The 20,517-nt window shown below is 39.7% G+C and overlaps 1 protein-coding gene across 1 annotated transcript; it reads left to right on the top strand.

Moving 5' to 3' along the window:
* Positions 1–343: 343 nt before the first annotated feature.
* Positions 344–16,579, top strand: lztfl1.L (leucine zipper transcription factor like 1 L homeolog; the record flags this gene model as incomplete). The annotated part of the gene is given in 6 exon segments (NM_001087231.1): positions 344–408; positions 4,430–4,554; positions 5,413–5,607; positions 12,662–12,722; positions 15,194–15,265; positions 16,563–16,579. Coding segments are annotated over 6 exon segments (473 nt in total), but the record flags the coding sequence as incomplete, so codon positions are not given.
* Positions 16,580–20,517: the final 3,938 nt, after the last annotated feature.

The raw sequence follows: 20,517 nt of genomic DNA, 5'->3' as shown, positions 1-20,517 counted from the left end.
CTTGATAAATCTGCCCGTAAATGTATGAACAGGCAGCAAGTGCCCCCAGGCTGATGCAACCACAGAAACTGAAAGTATGATGTATTCCACTAAGCGAAAAACTGAATAAACTCCTACATTTAATCCTTTCCCAGCCGGATAAAAAAAATCTAATACTATCCAGCGCAACCCAATACTCAACGGAGCGCTGTAGCATTGTTTCCACATCAGTGGATCAGCATTTGTAGTGACGCGACGCACCCAGCAAGTCCTACTTTGCATCATCGGCATCGTCATGATCACGTGACAGAAGACAGCCAATGCAGGACTAAATTCCCTTATTCTTCGATGATTTTTCGCCATAGCAACCGGGCGACTGCCTACATGTTTGGTGTTTGCGTATGCTGGCGGCTGACGATTTAAGAGATGGTAAGATGGGCCTGTATTGGTACAAGCCATTGGAAGATGGCGTTTACCTCTATTGATGTTTAACAACAATGCCCACCAATATTATATGTATTATCCGGGAAGGAACTTTGTTATCGTAGCGTGAACGAGTTGCCACTGTATTTGCTGTAATGTAGTGCTCGGGTCCAGCTAGTTTATTGTGGTTTTGAATAACTGCTGCTTTCAAAGTGGTAAAAGGATATAGTCATAACATAATCACCTGCTTTTATAATGTCTTTTTGCTTTTTAAAAATGCAATATTATGTTACTTTAAATGTTAAGATTTAAAGCATTTACATCCTAAGATACATTCATTATGAATTGCTGCATCCATGTAGGGTAAAGCTCCCCATAGACGCGACGATTCTTCTTGCCGAACGACTGATTTTAGCGAAGTCCGACCAATCCTTCGAAATTATTGTGCGATTAGTGGGATTCAAACGATCGTACATCTTACGATTTTTCGGCCGACATCTGTCAGGAAATTGATCGGCCAGGTCAAAATATCTTTGTCGGTCCCAGTGCAATCTCTCTATGTTTGCAGGGCCAAGCAGGCAGCTCCCTCCCCTTTGTTTTCCTGGCAAATTGGTCTTTTTAGTTGATGGTCAATTCGTACGATCGTTCCGAGATAATCGTGGTCTCGCGATGAGGATCTGATCTTTTAAAAATCTCAACATCTATGGCCAGCTTAAGAGTAGTACTGTTGAATATGAGTTGGCATGCAGTGTGCAGCGAGTCGGATGCCTCTTTACCCTCACCCATGTAGTGCCTCTTGGGCAATCATGGATTCACATGGGGCATTTATTTGTTTATTAAAGCTAGTAAAATCCACCCTTGTCCAATGAACAATAACTTTCCTATATGTATTAAAGATCACACCCAGCCATAGGAATGTCCTGGGTGTGGTTCATCTTCAAGTTAAATATCAGTATGTTATAGAATGACCAATTCTAAGCAACTTTTCATTTGGTCATTATTATATATTTTCGTAGTTTTTTTATTTATTCGCGTTCTTCATATTTTTTCCAGTTTTGAAATGGGGGGTCACTGACCCCATCTAAAAAACAAATGCTCTGTAAAGCTAGACCTATTATGTTATTGCTACTTTTTATTACTCATCTTTCTATTCAGGCCCTCTCCTATTCATATTCCACCCTCTTATTCAAATCAGTGCATGGTTGCTAGGGTAATTTAGATCATAGTTACCAAATTGCTGAACTGGAGAGCTGCTGAATAAAAAGCTAAATAACTTAAAAACCACAAAAAAAAGAAAGAAAACCAATTGCAAATTGTCTTAGAATATCACTCCCCTACATCATACTAAAAATTAACTAAGGTGAACCACCCCTTTAATGATCTGGCTTGAACTTTTTTTAGAAAAAAAAAAATATATACTTCTAGGATGCTGATGTCATCCTCACTACATTTAACTGATACTGAACCTTCATTCAGCCTGATCAAATGCTGCAATAAAGCAAGTCAAAGGCACTTCGTAGCAAGGACATAGGACATCATTATCAGCTATTTTTTTGTAGCTTCCCAGCCAAAGTAGATTAAAAAGAATACACACCATATAAATAAGCAATAAGCATTAGTGTCCTCTGTGTGAACAGACCCATGCTTAATATACTGTAAACTAGGTTTTACACATTCCAGTTTAGTTTGGGGAAAGTGTTACAAGCTTTTTACAAGGGAGGGATGCAAGCAAAAACTTAACTTTGAGGCCACAAGCACCCGGAAATTCTGGTGTCATAGAAAAAAATGGTTTTGGGGTATATGCTATCTTAGTAGCAAGAACTGTGCACGGGTCCACTACCATGTGTTATATATAAATTAGAAACATGCACAGTATCTTCTTAAAACATTAATTTGTGCATTTCATCCATGGTAAAAATTCACATTAATACATCCAAACAAAGCTTTAAGCCTAATACACCACAATGCAGTGTCGTTGTCCCCCCCCCCCGGTCTGCCTACCTCATGTCAGCCACTCCCTCCTGACACTTTTTGCGCTATTGGACGCTTCATCATAGAAGGAGTGGCTAGTGAATTACACACACCTGGCTATTGGTGATAAGATAAGAGAAGCTGTAAGGAAAAACCTCACCAACAATAAAGCAATTGTCACGGTTGGCACCCTAATTCTAGAACCGATGCCAAGCACCCTGGTCTCGGCTCGTGCTTCTGCCTGTAGCAGCCGCCTTTGGCTTCGGGAGGAGCCCTCAGCTACTCAGATGCCGCCAGCTCTTAAAGTGGACCCGTCACTGAAAAAAAATATTCAAAATCTTATTTTATCACATTAGTCAAGCAAAAAGAACTTTAATTACACTATATAAATTATTTGAATCTTGTTTCCATCAGTTTGGGAAGTCATAATTATAGCAAGCAGACAGCAGCCATTTTGGGGACACTGTTATTAAGACAAGCCTTGTATCATCTCAGAATCTTGTTTGTGCACCAGAATGGGGGACCTGATGTCCATCCCCATGCACTGGCTACACAATTAAATGGTGAAGAGAATGGGGGAATGAGGGGAGAGCAGTGACATCTAGGAAGTGCTGAATGGAAAGTGAAAGTAATTGTCTGCCCCGCCTCTATGCCTAGGCATAGAGGCGGGGCAGACAATGTTTGATTGACAGCTGAGATTTTTAAATTAGTTTACAACAGCTATGAATGCTTTAATAAAAAATAGAAATTGGATTTCATGTTTAATTTGAAAAGGACTTTTATTATATAGATTTTTGTGTCTGGGTGACGGGTCCACTTTAAAACGAGAGGTGCAAGGCGAGGGCTTCTAGACAAGCAGAGGGGCACAATTGTAAGGCAAGAGTCTTTGGGCAGAAGTTCGCAGTATAAGGCGATAGACAGAATCATAGTCAGATCAGGCTGGGTCGGGGCAGACAGAGTACAAACAAAGTCCGGCAGGCAAGGGTCAAACCAGGAAGTCAATTAGAGGGTTAAGCAGAATCGGAGTCGGAAATCAGGCAAGGGGTCAGGATACAGAATGTAGAATCGTCAAAAGCCAGGCAGGGGTCAAAACAGGTAATCAGAATCAGGTTCAGAACAGAATAGCGACAGCTAACAGCACCAGGAAACAAATCCTATAACGGGCAGTTTGTAAATCCAAACTGTGCCTTTAAATGCTTTTAAATTTCGTGCCACTGCGAGCTGACGGCACACGCCAGCACGCATGCGCCTTTAAATAATGAACTTGCGCGCGCCCTAAGGGAAGCCGGCACAGGAACAGACTGGACGCATGCGGCGGGCGTCCTTGCTAGAGACACGGCGGACGCCAGGGGCACATCACTAGACCACCATGGTAAGCGGATTTTATTACAGCAATAGTGCTGGGCCCCTGCAGGACATGTTATCTAGCATAGTTTTACAAAGTACTACTTGACAATTTTTGAAATACTGTTTACTGGAGACTGTATATTATGATCTGGATGAATGCATACTTAGCAACCCAGCATCTGATTGGGGCATCCAGTAAGCTGCTATTTCAAGGGCTCGCCAAGCCAGCCATAGGCATCTCTCTCCCATAATCGCTCCCACCCAACCCCACTATGTACTTACTCTGGCTTGCTTGACAGTAGAAACTTGCAGCCAACCTAAATGGATCCCCTGGCTCTGGTTCGGACAGACAGCGGGCCTGTGTGGCTGGGCCCATGAGGGTCTAGGCCTACTGGGGTTTCTCATGGTGTCCCACAGGCCCAGTCCAACCCTGGACCAACTTGTAAGATGTATTCTGGTAGATATAGATACAGGATATATGCAGTATTGGAGTAAGGTTTCTGGTATAAATGTTAACATCTCTAGTCAGAGATACAGTAAGAATCTTTTGCTGTAAATCAAATATTGTATTGTTTTAGGGCTTTTAATTTTAGGTGTTCTATTTTGGATGATAAAGGGGTGTGGGACTGTGCATTTGATTTAAAACAAAATCTGTTGGAAACACTTTACTTTCTGTAGAAAATATAAACGTGCAACTATTTCTTTGCAGGCTGAACTTGGGTTGAATGACCACCATCAAAATGAAGTAATCAATTACATACGCTTTGCTCGATCCAGAAGGGCTTTGCGACTCAAAACAGTAGACTCTTGTTTTCAGGATCTGAAGGATAGTAGGTAATGTTTACTTTAAATAATATTATCTTTTGTTTATGTTGGTCACTTTTGTTAACCAGCTAACAGCAATACAATAAGATCACACAGTCTGGTCTCTTAAGGGTGGTGCCACATGTGGCTACTCGGGAAGATTAGTCGCCCAGTGACAAATCGGCTCTTCTTCAGTCGACTAATCTCCACTAAATGCCTTCCCACTGGCTACAATGTAAATCGACGGCCGGATGGTACTCGGATCGCTTCGGCTTTCCAAAGTCGCCAAAGATTCCTCGTGAGGCAACTTCATAAAAATGAATCGATCTGAGTACCATCCCGCCATCGATTCACATTCTAGCCGGCAGGAAGGCATTGCGGGGAGATTAGTCACCCGAAGAAGAGGTGTTTTGTCGCTGGGCGATTAATCTCCCGAAGTAGCCACGTGTGCCACCGCCCAAAGTTAATTTATACCCAGACAGTCATAATAATTGGTCAACTTGGCTAAGCTTCTAAACATATATTGCTTCTTTGTCTTTGGGAGAGCTGAATTATGTTTCTTCAAATTCCTTTTGCCTCTTTTATTTGGCTCTCTTTTAATTTGGTTTGCCCCCCCCCCCCACTTCTTTGCCTTCTTCCTGTTTCTTTAGCCCTTTTATTGTTTTTGCCCTGTACCACTGTCTACTGCATTCCTATGCCAATCAAATAGTCACAATTTGTTGAAACCCCCCAAGAATCACATTGTTCCTTTCATTTTCAATGAGACTGAAGATCTTAAATGTTTTAATAAACAGGGAAAATACATAAATAAAGCTGTTAGAGAATATTCCTAATGTATAATGTCACCAGTTTTTTTACGCTTTCCCCATTTAACTCTCTTATTTTTAGGTTGGTAGAGGATACTTTTACTGTTGATGAAGTTGCAGAAATGTTGCAAGGACTTCAAGCAGTGGTGCATGGTGAAGTGGATCTGGAACTTATCAACTCTGCCCACACAAATTTTCTACTGCTCCGCCAACTGTTTATGCAAGCAGAAAAGTGGTACCTAAAACTTCATACAGATATTTCAGAACTTGAAAACAGGTATGAATTAGTATCTGTAACATTTGTATTTTGCATTTGCATGTTTCTAAAATGGCATTCAGCCCTCTCTTGAAACTATCCAATAGCAAAACTGCTTTGAGAGCATTTGACCACTTTATAGCTCTTACTCTAAATTAAAACTTTTGCCCTTTTTGCATCTTAAGATGAACTCTAATTTTCTAATAAGCCCTTGCATAACCTGGAAGGACCCTACTGGAGAATAAAGTATCAGAGCTTTTGTTGTATGCTTCCTTATATATTTATACATAGTTATACCTCCCTTAAAGGGCTGGTTCACCTTTAAGTTAACTTTCCTGACCCCATCTAAAAATCAAATGCTCTATAAGGCTACAAATGTATTGTTATTGCCACTTTTTTTTTTAATATACTTCTCCTAGGATGCTGATGTGCTCCACACTACATTTAGTTGATACTGAACCTTCCTTCAGCCTGATCAAATTCCAAATCAAATAACTCAAATACTGCAAACAAAAAATGAAAACCAATTGCAAATCTTCTCAGAATATCACTTTCTAAATCATACTAAAAGTTGATTTCAAAGTGAACAACTCCTTGAAGTGTAAACAGTCCTTTTTTTATTAGTCATTTAAAAATTCTGTACCCTTTCTGAAATGATCTGATTGCACTTCACTTTCCCTCCTTAAGAATCTGTCTCTCTTCTCATACTGGTGTCAGTCAGATTTTGATTGACAGGTCTAATCAAATAATCCACATGTTTAAAAATTGTATTTTTCTTTATATTAATAAACTTAATAGACTTAAAGTATAAAGATCCAAATTACAGGAATAATCCTTATCCAGAAAACCACAGGTCTTGAAAATTGTGGATTACAAGGCCCTCTCCTGTTCATCTTGGAAGTCATTCAAACCACTGTTAGTAGTGTAGATTGGACCTTAGCTACCTGCTAAAATACCAAAACAGAGAAAAAGTTAAACCCCCAAAAAATTGAGCAATTCCGTGAAGAAAGTCTGAAACAAATAGTATGATTTGGGTTTTCGCTTGATTTTGTTGAGTTTTTTTACCAATCTGATTATAATTATTTTATTAATAAATAAGGCAAAACCGGGGATGGGAGTTTGGTTGAGCTTTTTTATTAAAACAATGAAAAAAATTTGGATTTTAGTAAATAATCTCTTTAATCTCCTGGTGTCCCAGCATCCTTAGTGCACCTATAATGATTCCACAATTTACAGAAACAGGGATTGTTTTAAAGATGACACTTCATAAAGCACTTCTCACTCTCAGTTCTTTAACCTATACTTAAATGTTGATGTATGGATTAATATCTTCCCTTTTATGTCATGCTTTCTATAACTACTGATACAGATGAAGCCAGACTAAATTGTATGTCTGGCGAGCTGTAACGGATCAGAGTAAACTCGCTAGTCGCTTTCAGTGCAGAGAAACACGCTGTCCCAACGTCTAGGAAAAGATAAACTCTAAATTACAATCGGTGCAGTTCCAGTAACAGACACCAGGTGGCGCCTGGACTAGTTTTCCTCTCAGCTACTGTTTTTCACTGCTGCCGAGATCCCCCTTGTCAAAAATTGGGTCAACTAGATACCTTAATTTATTAGTACAAAAGCTGACACCAATGTATTTTTTAGAAGGCACACAGCCAAATCACTATAAATGTGTGGGCATTGTGATTCTAGGTTTTAGTAATCTGCCAAGAACTGCTTCAAAAGACATGGTCGAGTACCTCACCCCACCAAAAAACTATGGTTATGTATATTATATTAGCCTTAAGAGACAGTTTCAAGCAGTATTGAAACATAGGCTGTGTAGCCTAGTGATTTAAGTAATGACCTTCCATGGAGAAGGTTGTGAATTCAAATCTTGTGAATACCACGTTTAAAAAACTTTTCCTAAAATTCAAATTGTGTCAAATTCAATATAAAATACTATAAAACTGAGGGTCACATGGAATATATTACTAAAGGTAGAAAATATGAGCTGCACAGTTTTAAAGTCCTTTACGATTTTTTGCAATATATGTAAGTGTTTCTAAAACTAAACACCTTTGTGCAAAATTGAAAAGACACCACAGGATGTATATACTGCCTATAAAAACATTAGGGGCAATTTTTACTGCAAGTAAAGTGCAATTTTGGACACCAGTATCTAATCTACCCATTGCAGGATCACTGTGGACAAGGGCAGAGTGCAATCTAATACAGTTGCATCTGATACATCAAAATGAGTACAACTGTGCATACAGATGCTTGTGAATCAGATTCAAGTGGGAGATGCAAGTTTTGGACAGAATTCTGTACAACTATTAATGCAACCTGCCAGGGTCAAACTGGGCCGGCAGGACACCAGAAAAAAAAACAGTGGGTATGGGCCCTTATGGACCCCCTACCTGCCCAGACCAGTTACCCCGATCGTCTGCCAATTAAGAAAAGAATATGTGATGTGAACAGCACGTGCACAGTGGTGGGTGAGGGGTATGCAAGAGTTTGGAATTTGGGAGGGGGCCCCTGGTAACTAACAGTCCCGGGGGGCCCCCAATGTTCCACTCCAATCTTGCAACTTGCTGTTGGAGTGTCAATTATGCCCGAACCAGCAATCTGTGGATTCTGGCAATTGCCAGAGGGACTTCTGCAAGATGCCATAGACAGTCACTGGGGCCGGATTTCCTTCCCAGTTGCCCCTAGGCCACGTCCCTATGCCATGCAGTCCTGGTGCCCCTGGGCTGCATGGTCCTAGCGCCCGCACTGCCCCCTCCCCATGAGCACATTTGCCAGAGCAGTGCTCCTCAGAAAGCAGCTGGATGGCATGCTGCCCCTCATATTTTTTTCCGCCCCAGGCCCGGGACTTTATGGCCTCACCACAAATCCGGGCCTGATAGTCACTATGTAGTGAGCTGGCGGGGGGGGCTGTTTAGTCCTCAGTGTACTTTAAATTCCAGGGCCTGCTTTAAATCACAGTCTGGACGAACAAATGAGCTAACTGTGCAACTATACAGTGGTGGGGGAGCGTATGTGCATGAAAGTACAAATCTTTAATAAATAGGTTTACTCGCCACAGCAAATTGTGTTCATTTTTAAGCAGCCACATTTGCAGCTGAAAATGACCCATACAATGTACATCCAAAATAAGAGTGCTATGTGATTTCAGTTATAATTACAATATTTTGTATGTATCCGGACCATCAACAGAATATACAGACATATCAAGGAGGGGAGGAAAAAGGGTGTTTACATGCTCATTAAAGGGATGCTGTCATGGGAAAAAAAAAAAATTTTCAAAATGAATCAGTTAATAGTGCTGCTCCAGCAGAATTCTGCACTGAAATCCATTTCTCAAAAGAGCAAACTGATTTTTTTATATTCAATTTTGAAATCTGACATGGGGCTAGACATATTGTCCATTTCCCAGCTGCCCCAAGTCATGTGACTTGTGCTCTGATAAACTTCGATCACTCTTTACTGCTGTACTGCAAGTTGGAGTGATATCACCCCCTTCCCTTTCCCCCCCCCCAGCAACCAAACAAAAGAACTATGGGAAGGTAACCAGATAACCGTTCTCTAACACAAGATAACAGCTGCCTGGTAGATCTAAGAACAACACTCAATAGTAAAAACCCATGTCCCACTGAGACACATCCAGTTACATTGAGAAAGAAAAACAGCAGCCTGCCATAAAGCATTTCTCTCCTAAAGTGCAGGCACAAGTCACATGACCAGGGGCAGCTGGGAAATTGACAAAATGTCTAGCCCCATGTCAGATTTCAAAATTGAATATAAAAAAATCTGTTTGCTCTTTTGAGAAATGGATTTCAGTGCAGAATTCTGCTGGAGCAGCACTATTAACTGATTCATTTTGAAAAGAATTTTTTACCATGACAGTATCCCTTTAAGCTTAAAGGGATACTGTCATGGGAAAACATGTTTTGTTTTTTAAATGCCTCAGTTAATAGTGCTCCAACATACTTCTGCACTGAAAATCTGTTTTTCAAAAGAAAAGCAGATTTTTCTTATATTTAATTTTGAAATCTGACATGGGGCTAGACACATTGTCAGTTTCCCAGCTGCCCCAGTCATGTGACTTGTGCTCTGATAAACTTCAGTCACTCTTTACTGCTGTACTGCAAGTTGGAGTAATATCACCCTCCCCCCAGCAGCCTAACAGCAGAACAATGGGAAGGTAACCAGATAGCAGCTCCCTAACACAAGATAACAGCTCCCTGGTTCATATAAGAACAACACTCAATAGTAAAAACCCATGTCCCACTGAGACACATTCAGTTACATTGAGAAGGAGAAACAACAGCTTGCCAGAAAGCAGTTCCATCCTAAAGTGCTGGCTCTTTCTGAAAGCACATAAACAGGCAAAAAAAATTGCATCTACACACCAATATTATAACAAAAAATATACTTGTAGGGTTAGGAATGGAATTTTAAATTGTAGAGTGAATTATTTGCAATGTAAATAGTGTCATTTATTTAGGAATAAAAATGACATCATAAAAATCATAAGAAAATCTCTTTAAGCGCTTGAAGGAAGTGACAGTCCTACATGTGTGAATGCTTTAACATAAACAAACCCTTGTGCATATAAATGCAAATGAGCTGAGGCCATGTCCGTGGCTAAACAATGCTCTGTACTGCTTAGATATAATTAGTACAAATCTCCTAAAGTCAATCACAGGAATGCACAATTAAGGTGATTAATGTCCAAACAATAAAGAGGTGGGGGTTGTATACCGTGTGTGTGCCAAGAAGGGAAGTGTCAGACCATTCAAATTTAGAAGGCCCTCAATTCTTTGAGCAGAGATTTACCAAAGATCAATTAGGCCTATGGCACACAGTAAAGGTGGCCATACATGGGCAGATAAAGCTGCCGATATCATTCCTTTAGACCAATTTGACAGTTTATCTGCCCGTGTATGGGGGCTTCCAACAGGTCTTCCCAAACGATGTCTGGCCATGATATCGATCGGGAAGGTTTAATTTTTCCTGCGACCGACCCATCGGAGCCCATTGCGCCTTGTTATAATCCGATCGTTCGGCCCTAGGGTCGAACGGTCGGATTAACCCAATATATAGCCAGAAGAGTGGATCTCTTTGTGTATGGCCAGCTTAATGCCCTCCATATTGTTACAGAAGTGGAGTTACGTGGTAGATATAACCAGGCATGGATTTCCCCAGAGGGCTCCCAGAGGCCTGCATCCTCCGGCACCCTCGCCCCTCCCAAAAGATTGCGCGCATACTTTCTTATTGAAACACTAAGTGTCTAGTCAGGGTCGGACTGGGGGCCCAGTGCCCCCTGGGGCTGCTACCTCAGGGCCCCCCTCCACCCCCCATGCGTGTGCGTGCGTGACTGGTCACCCACTCTGTGTGTGTGCGCATGCGTACGAGCATAAGCAACAAGCAGCAGGAAGAGGAGAATATGCGCTGGGTGCGGATCTGGCCCTGTGGGGCCCACAAGAGACGGGGGCCAGTCCGACCATGTGGCTAGCGCTTAGTGCTCCAGAATCTAGCCAATTACCCCTGCAGATGGGTGGCATGCCGTCTCTTAATTAATGCCACCCTAGGCCCAGGCCTTTGCAATCTTTCAGCAAATTAGGGCCTGTATATAACAGCATACATACAGACATGGTAATTAACATATAGTGAATGAAAGATCTTTAAGGCTAGGGCAAGACAAATGGATTATATGCAGGCTGACCCCCTTCTCTTTCTGTAGGCAGGGTGGATTTTGGCACAATGCAAAAAGTTGGGGGCTGTTTGGTCGTCTGTGTACTTAAAATGGCAGGCTCTATATTGAAGCCCAGCCCAGGCCTGATGAAGCAAATTCTCAGGGTGCATCAGTGTGACAAATAGTCAGTGAGACGGGATAAATCAGTAGGAGAGAGACTGTCTCGGGAGAAGGGTGATATTTAACCAACAATCCAGAGAAGAGGGATGAGGCATTAGCAAGTGCACACAGAGTGTTGTCTCTTCTGCTCTCAGCCTCAGTAATTTTTGCAGGCTGAGAAAAGTAGTATGCCCAGTCCAACCCTGGAAATGTTATATTTAGTTTATGCATCAGATTTTTTGATCAGATTTTTTGAAATGATATTTTGACCCATGCAACACCATCCAATTTGTCGGTTGCAGTCGGTCGGTAATCCGACACCATCCTACAAGAGTTATCGTGAAATTTAGTCCTTATACTAATCATTTTATGGAGTTGAAGAATAGTTATAGGGGCAAAATATTTTGCCCCTAGAGTCTATAATGTATAGTAAAAAAAATGGGGTTTGGAAACATTTCGTTGCTAAATGTTCTGAAAATGCTGGTCAGTGTGGTAAATTGATGGTGCTACTATGTATTTTCATTTTTTTTGTTTGCTTTAATATAACATGATTGACTTAATATGCCATCAAATGTAAACTTTACTTTGCAGTAATAATTAGAGAAAATAATAAAAATTCAGAGGCAGAGGGGAATTGAACCCACAACCTTTTCCATCAAAAATGAACACCTTGCTCACTGCACCAGCATAAACCCATGTAATATAGGAAGTTCAAATAGTTCTCTTATCTGTGATTTATCTAAAGGCACAGTAAAAAAAAAAACTGGAGGATGGCTTAACTATACTGTATATAAAAATACTCAGTTTATAGTCCTGCAGCCAATGTAAATTAACATAAACAGAAGAGGATAAATGAATGGTGGAGGCGGTAGGAGTTGCATTTGATCATTGATTTTTGTACTATTCTTTTATGTGTCCACACGTTTATTTAAATAATGTTTGAATTGTTCTGCCTTCACAACTAAAAGATATGCCCCCCCCCCATTCTAAAGCTTAGAAGATCCTGGGATCTCTCCTCCTCTCTGTAACACACGTAAGCTGGTAGCTATAGCAAAAGCTAGCTCTAAGCGGCCTCTAGTGGTCAAAGCTATTGCATGCATGTAACTGCGATAAACGCAAAGGGACAACTTAAGATATCTCACTTGCTGCCACTTTTCTAGCATTACAGCATGTTAAACACACCACAAAAAGTGGCTGCATCTGTGCTTACCCTTTTTTCTATTTCAGAGAACTGTTGGAGCAAGTTGCTGAATTTGAAAAGGCTGAATTTTCTTCATCCAGCAAAAAGGTGCCTTTTTTACTTAAGGATTTATCTTTTTAATTTATGAATTGGGGGGATCTGTTATAGTGAGATTTTGTTAACTGGGGACAACAAGTCAATAATTATCTTTTACTTTAAGAGCAAAGTGTCCTATTAACTGTTTATAAGTCTTCATAACAATTTCCTTTTGATGTGTCGGTGAATGACATCTTCTGCATTCTTTGGGGACATGTGTTGTTAGCTGTACTGCATGTGTCTGCTCCAAATTCACCTTTAGCCTTCCAACATGTTGGATTTAACTTTAAATCTATCATCTGCCTAGTCAATAAGTCAGTGTTGTGGCAAGAACAGATTGAAGCTGCAGGATTCCAAGAAAACTTTTATGTGCTTAGTGGAGACTATGTGTGTGGAGATCTAAAGATCAATTAATACATAAGAGAATGTATTAGTTGTATTGCAGTAGATGTGATTTACTAGTAGATTTGGACAGGGCTTTAGATATAGTTCAACATGAACACGTATAGGATAAACATCGGTTTACCGCATGCACTGATGCACTATAACCCCTCACAGTAACCTCACTTAGGGCACACAAAACATATCCAGCGCTTTTATTACCCTGTGGAATTTATTGAGGTGGAGCTGCTCTAATCAGAGGCTTCCTTTAACTACACTACCAGGCACCCTTTCTGTCTGAGTGCAGCTATTTTGAGCAAAGATCAGCCTGAAAATGCCTGCCTATCTCACCTCTGCTCACTGTAGCCACACTCAGACGGAAGCTGTGCTCACAGTTGGGGGAGGCTAAATGACTATTCATTTGGCCTCAAACTTCCTGCCAGTAGTTAGCAAATTATTTCAAAATGTAATTGTTGTTAAAAGCAGTATATATCCGATTGTTTACATTCTTTGCAATCCTGGATCTGACTCGTGAAACAGTGTTGCAGTGCAGTCGATTAAACGACCTGGTTCCTGCTACATTGTTTAAAAACTATATCCCAGAGAACAGAGAGGTATAACAAACATTGCTGTCAAGAGCAATTACATTTTCAAATAGTCACCCATGGCTTTTCCCCATCACTGGCCATTTTGCCATGATACTGAAATGCGAAGTTGCATATTTTGGGCTGAAATTCTCTGAATGCAAGCCATGGCATGCCGTTTTGTAGCAGCTCCACATACAGGTAAACTTTGGAATGCAGTAGACATTGAATGGAGGGAGCTTGATGGAGGCTGGTGGAAAGGGCAGAGGTTAAGGGGAGGGTTAAGTTTTCCTTTAATCTGTGGGACTGCCTGCTGTACAGAAATCCAAGATCTCTGAACACTACCACAGTTTAGTGGATTTCTACATAATAGTAATGGTTCTCCTTTAGCACATTGGGTTCTTTTTAATTTTATTTTTACATTGTCTGCAAGCACTGGCAGGCAGTTTTGTAGCAGCTGCACATACAGGGAAACTTTGGAATGCAGTAGACACTGCATGGAGGGAGCATGATGGAGGTCGGTGGAGAGGGCTGGGTTAAGGGGAGGGTTTAAACGACATGTAAAGCCTACATTTTCCTACCATGTCTATAAGTTGGGCATATCTTCCCCACCCAAGCCGCATCATTTGTACTGCATATACCCCCTCCATTTGCCAGCGGCATCACATTTTCCTAAAACAAATAGCTTTCACCCGGCGGCCATTTTCCATCTGACACATCATCAGTAAGATTGACATCTGCAAACAGGACATGTATGCTGTAAAGTTCATGCAATGCAGAATGCAGATTTACACAGGCACAATATACTTTGATAAAAAGTCCTGCTGGGGTTGAACACTGTAATGGTTAAGCTGAGTTCAGGAGAAGGTGGTTAGGAGACAAAAATAGGAGCAGACAGCTAGAGTTTCTATGGGAGCCAGCAATGCTATCTCTTCATTGGCTGTTAGACTGGAGGGTGTTTTTAGTAATCTGAGCTGAGAAGAACTGAGCATGCTCATAAGCCAACAGCCAAAGTAAATTCCTGAGGGACGGGGCAGAGTGGGTAAGAGGAGGAGAAGAATTTCTAGGTGATTAAGTGGATGCTGCAGCCTTACTGTTAACCTTTTAACAACCAGAGTGGCAGTTATCTGAAGATTTCAAAGAGGCTATTCACTCATTACATTTTTGTGTGGGGGGTTTGCATGTCCTTTAAATTCTCCTTTAATCTGCAAGAGTGCCTGCTGTACTGAAATCCAGGATCTCTGAACACTACCACAGTTTAGTGGATATTTTTTATAATAGTAATGGTTCCTCTTCAACACATTGGGGTTCTTTTTAATTTTATTTTTACATTGTCTTCCTAGATAAGTTTACTTGGCTTTTGCTCAACCTGTTTTACGCAATATAAATAATTTTCCAATATATATGTGAACAGATTAAAAATAAACTATTTTTTTTATCATAGTTGAAAAGAAAAGAAGCAAATTTGTTTAATACTTTGTGATATTATTAGCCATTTATGTATTTATTTATCCTTAGGCAAATACAGAGATGATTAAACCAAAACTTGCACCCCTTTTTGAAGGTGGATCATCAGAGCTGCTTAACAAGGTATGGTGTACTTTTGATTACAATATGTTGTTTATGTTATCTAATATTGAATATGGTAAACATAAATATAATATTTCTATATATATAGTTGTGGGAAAATTAGGGATACACTCAAAGCTCATTGAATAAAAAGCTGAGGTTAACGCATCCAATTTATGACACTCTGAAAGGGGCAGTATACCACCTTGTTCAAGTGCAATGAATACGGATTGTGTATAACATGACTTTGTATTGTTTTAATGACCAAAGATATAGTTTTAGTTATTCCTTGAACTAAATAAGGTAAATGGGGAACAATGTTTGTTCATTGAAAGGAAGATAATTAGGTTACCTGTGCAGAGATAATTTCTCCTCCATAATAAACTGCATAAAAAAAGTCTACAAAAGGCAGGAGGCTGTATAAATGTATTCTAATTATCTACCTTGGTAGGACCTATACATTTTCATCATTAGAACAATTAATTGTATTTGTGTTCATAGGGGGGCCTAGACAAATAACTTGTACAGGATCCTTAAGATTTGTGATGGTGGCCCTGGCAAAGAGTGCAAGGGAATAAGAAGGGCAGAAAAAAAGGCAACAGCAGATGAATAGGAGATTTGATACCAAATGTTATAATCATTTTTATTGAGAACCAAAAGCTTTAACATGCTTTGGAATACTCATTTAAATACTCAACATTTTCTTTAAGTAACATTTTATTTCTTAGAGTTGCTCATGAGTATGCTCATGAATAAAATAATGATTGGACGAACCTGAGCTACACCCAAAGAAACAAAAACATGTGGTATTTTAAATGCCTCACATTATGGTTAGAAATAGTTAAACTTTAAAATGGCCCTGACCAACTAAAGAAATCTACACATACACCCAGTATAGGGATCAGGTGGCACTTGAACATGTTGAGATTCATTTATGACAATAGTTATCCTTGTGCACCTCCTAATGTACTATGATTTAACAGCAGATCCTCCAGTGTACCTGTCTGTCTTTATGATTGATAAGTTATTTGCCCAAAGATATATATATATATATTTTGGAAATCTAAAGATTTCCAGGTGTCTTTGTTTCAGAAGTGGCGCATCGGTAGGTGGAGAAAAGTGATTTCATTCATTAGGTTGTGCATTAACATATTGGCACCTCCATAGTGAATTAGACTGTGAATTAAACTTTCTTTGTCCTTTATGATTTAAATAATATCTGCTAGCCTCTTTTGTATCCTGCGATGAACAGTAGTAAAATAATTTAGGCAGTGACCATTATGTTATACTTTATTTTCACATACATTTTTTTTTAAAGGAGATTGCAAGACTACAAGAAGAAAATGATAAACTGAAGGCAAGATTAAAAACCATTGAGTATCAGGTAACACTGTTGATACTGCATACTTAGTTTTTAGTGTTTGTTTTAAAATATTAATTTATCATTGTGCTATGCTATTACTGAGGGGCTGATTTTCCTCCATTAACTTTTTATGAAATGTCATGCAAAAGTAACAGATGGTTTAAAGGGGTGGGTCACCTTTAAGGTAACTTTTATTATGTTATAGAACACCCGATTCTAAGCAACTTTTCAATTGGTTTTCATTGTTTATTTTTTATAGTTATTTGCCTTTTTCTTCTGAATCTTTGCAGCTTTCTAATGGGCGTCGCTGACTCCCTTCTAACAAAAACAAATACTCTGTAAGGCTACAAATGTATTGTTATTGTTACTTTTTATTACCGACCCTTTTATTCATACCCTCTCCTATTCATATTCCAGTCTCTTATTCATATCAATGCATGGTTGATAGGGAAATTTGGACCCTAGTTACCAGATTGGTTAAGGTGCAAATTGAAGAGCTGCTGAATAAAAAGCTAAATAACTGAAAAACCTTTAATAATAAAAAATGAAAACCAATTGCAAATTCTCTCAGAATATAACTCTCTACATCATACTAAAAGTTATCTCAAAGGTGACCAACCCCTTTAAGAGATAACATGTCATTTACAAACAAGAACATATCTTTCCATTATCAAATTTGTTAATCACAGCATTTGTTTGGCATCAGTGATTGATGACTCGATACCTGTTAACATGCAGCTGTTGAGCAGTGCGGTATACTGAAATTGATGTGCACTTAACCTCTTGTATTGGTTATTGGTTGTTTATATAAGTACTCTTGTATGTTTAATTTATATACACATTTATTGTACAACACCACGGAATATGTTGGCATTTTATTAATACTTACATTTGTGTGCCTCTTACGGGACACATCGTTTTGTAATTATATTCAGATTTGTTATCAAATTCTCCAAAAGACACCTTGTGTACATATTAATAGGTTATGTCATTGTCATTGTATGTAAGGAAGGATTTGTTATTCAGTGCACTGCATTGTTCTGACACGACAAGAATTTTTATAGAACAGCAAACAGGTTACATCATTCATACAAACATAAATAATTGGTTAACTTTGTTAACCTGTTCTTCAGTCAGTTTGTACATGATTTAGCAGAAGAGGCAAGATAGACACAGTGCTTAGTACAGCTACTGTATATGGAAATGCAAGGAGCATGTATGCATGCAATTTCCTTTAATAGATGGCATCACAAAGCTACATTTGCTTTCATTCCTGCAAGACTGAACTTAAACTTTAATATATGCTTAGCTAAAGCCAAAGTACAACATTAAGGGGCAGATTTATCAAGGATCGAATTTCTAAGTAATGGGAGTTTTTTTGAACTCCCATAACTTCAAAATTCAAAGAAAAAAAGACCAACCAAATGTTATTTAAAAAATTTAAGTTTTTTTCTGGTGGTGAATAGGCGGTATTCGAATTGTTGGAATCTAAGTAACATCGTATTCGATCGAAAATTCGATTTGAAGTATTTAAAAAAAAACTTTGATTTCTCAAACTCCAACAATTGACTCCAAATAGGTTCTAGGTGGTCCCCCATATTCTAAAATAGCAATTCACAGGTTTTAGATGGCGAATGGTCGAAGTTTTAAAGAGACAGTACATGATACATTTGTTATTGGTGTGCCAATTATCCAAAACTAAGTTCAAAGCACTAGTTTGGACACAAAATTGAGCAACCATTGATGCTATTCAGAAAGGTACTTGCTTCCATATATGCTCCTTTGCAGAAAACGATTATGTGAAACTACTGCCAGCTTTTCCAGGGTTGTGTCAGTAGTGACAAGTGACATGCTTTAAGTGAATCACACACAATTCTGTTATTTACATCTATTACTCAGAAAGTACAATTGCTTTGAGCCAAAACCTACTTGATACTGTATTTCATGACCTCGATAAATGAAAACCTACATAAACATTTATTTAAGTATTGTGTTTTCTATTGTGTACTGCCTACAGGCCACCAGTGCATTGGAGGAGAAGATTAAAGCAGAACGTGTATTAAAAGATTTACAGAGACTTCAAGATAATCAAAAGGCAAGCAATCCCTCATTTACAGTATCTTAAAAAAAATTGCATATGTATGTATAGCAAAGAATGAATGCTTACTTTTATGGAAGTACAGTCTTGTATCTAAACCGCTGTATGCTGGCAAATGTACAGAGTTTGTCAGGTAAAATGGGAGACCTAGAATTATTTGCATGCTCTAAAAATTATGATATAATTGGTATCATGAGACCTGGTGGGATGAAACGTGACTGGATTGCGAATTTAAATGTTACACCCAGTGCTTGAATTTGGAACAAAAAGGTAAAGGGGTGGTGGGGTGTGCCATGTGTAGCCCCGCCCCCTGAAGAAAGCCACGCCCGAGGAGAAATGTTTTAGGCCATGCCCCTTTATGGCCACGCCCCCACTAGCTCAGGATGTAAATCAGGACTAAATCAGTATTTACATGTACCCCTAGAACCCATAGCACAGAGGCAATATCACGTATAAATACCCCCAAGAGTCATAGAGGGTGTCACAGTGGCAATATCATATATAAATATCTCCCAGAAATCTCTGCAGAGGGGGAATCTGCAGAGTAGCCCTGACAGCAACAGACACCAATTTCTATTAGCCAAATTCCAGGAATCCGGTGCGAAGAATCTGCTTTCCAACTCTTTCCCAACAGTGTGTGGGCGGGAGATTCGAATATTGTGATTGTCACCTATGCATGCATCATATATACAATACAAATAAGCTTTAAAACAGGGCAAACATCTTAAAGGACTTTATGTATGATGGTTGCTAGGGCCCAAATTACCCTAGCAACCATGAATTGTTTTGAATAAGCGACTGGAGTCTATAGTAACAGTGGGATAATAGTCTCTGGGAAGGGAGTGTGACCGTGGGATAGCAGGTATAGTAGGGAGAGATGGTGCCTATAGTAACAGTGGGATAATAGTCTCTGGGAAGGGAGTGTGGCTGTGGGATAGCAGGTATAGTAGAGAGAAAGATGGTTCCTATAGTAACAGTGGGATAATAGTCTCTGGGAAGGGAGTGTGGCTGTGGGATAGCAGGTATAGTAGAGAGAGAGATGGTGCCTATAGTAACAGTGGGATAATAGTCTCTGGGATAATAGTCTCTGGGAAGGGTGTGTGACTGTGGGATAGCAGGAATAGTAGGGAGAGATGGTGCCAATAGTAATAGTCGGATAATAGTCTCTGGGAAGGGAGTGTGACTGTGGGATGGTAGGGAGAGATGGTGCCTATAGTAGCAGTGGGATAATAGTCTCTGGGAAGGGAGTGTTACTGTGGGATAGCAGGTATAGTAGGGAGAGATGGTGCCTATAGTAGCAGTGGGATAATAGTCTCTGGGAAGGAAGTGTGACTGCTGGATAGCAGGTATAGTAGGGAGAGATGGTGCCTATAGTAGCAGTGGGATAATAGTCTCTGGGAAGGGAGTGTGACTGTGGGATAGCAGGTAAAGTAGGGAGAGATAGTGCCTATAGTAGCAGTGGGATAATAGTCTCTGGGAAGGGAGTGTGACTGTGGGATAGCAGGTATAGTAGGGAGAGATGGTGCCCAGCAACAGATTGAAACAGATCCTTGGAATAGTTCTTTGACAACAACTAAAGAAGGATTTCTCCTAATTTTTATAAATAAAATGTCCATGCCATTGCTAAGTTTGATTATGCCACTATCCCCGAACATATTTTTAAAGCACGTTCCTTATATAGTTAGAGGAGTATAATGCACTGGCAGATTTTTGTTTTTACACAAGCTGTCTCCTCTAAGGGTAGAACTACACGAGTGCTTTTACCTGTGATAGCATCTGTTCCGATACGCCAAAATGAATTGCAGGCGTCAC

The sequence above is a fragment of the Xenopus laevis genome, chromosome 6L, assembly GCF_017654675.1.
Source record: "Xenopus laevis strain J_2021 chromosome 6L, Xenopus_laevis_v10.1, whole genome shotgun sequence".
Taxonomy (NCBI): domain Eukaryota; kingdom Metazoa; phylum Chordata; class Amphibia; order Anura; family Pipidae; genus Xenopus; species Xenopus laevis.
The sequence above is the reverse complement of the archived record's forward strand: the minus strand, read 5'-3'. Positions and strand labels throughout refer to the sequence as shown.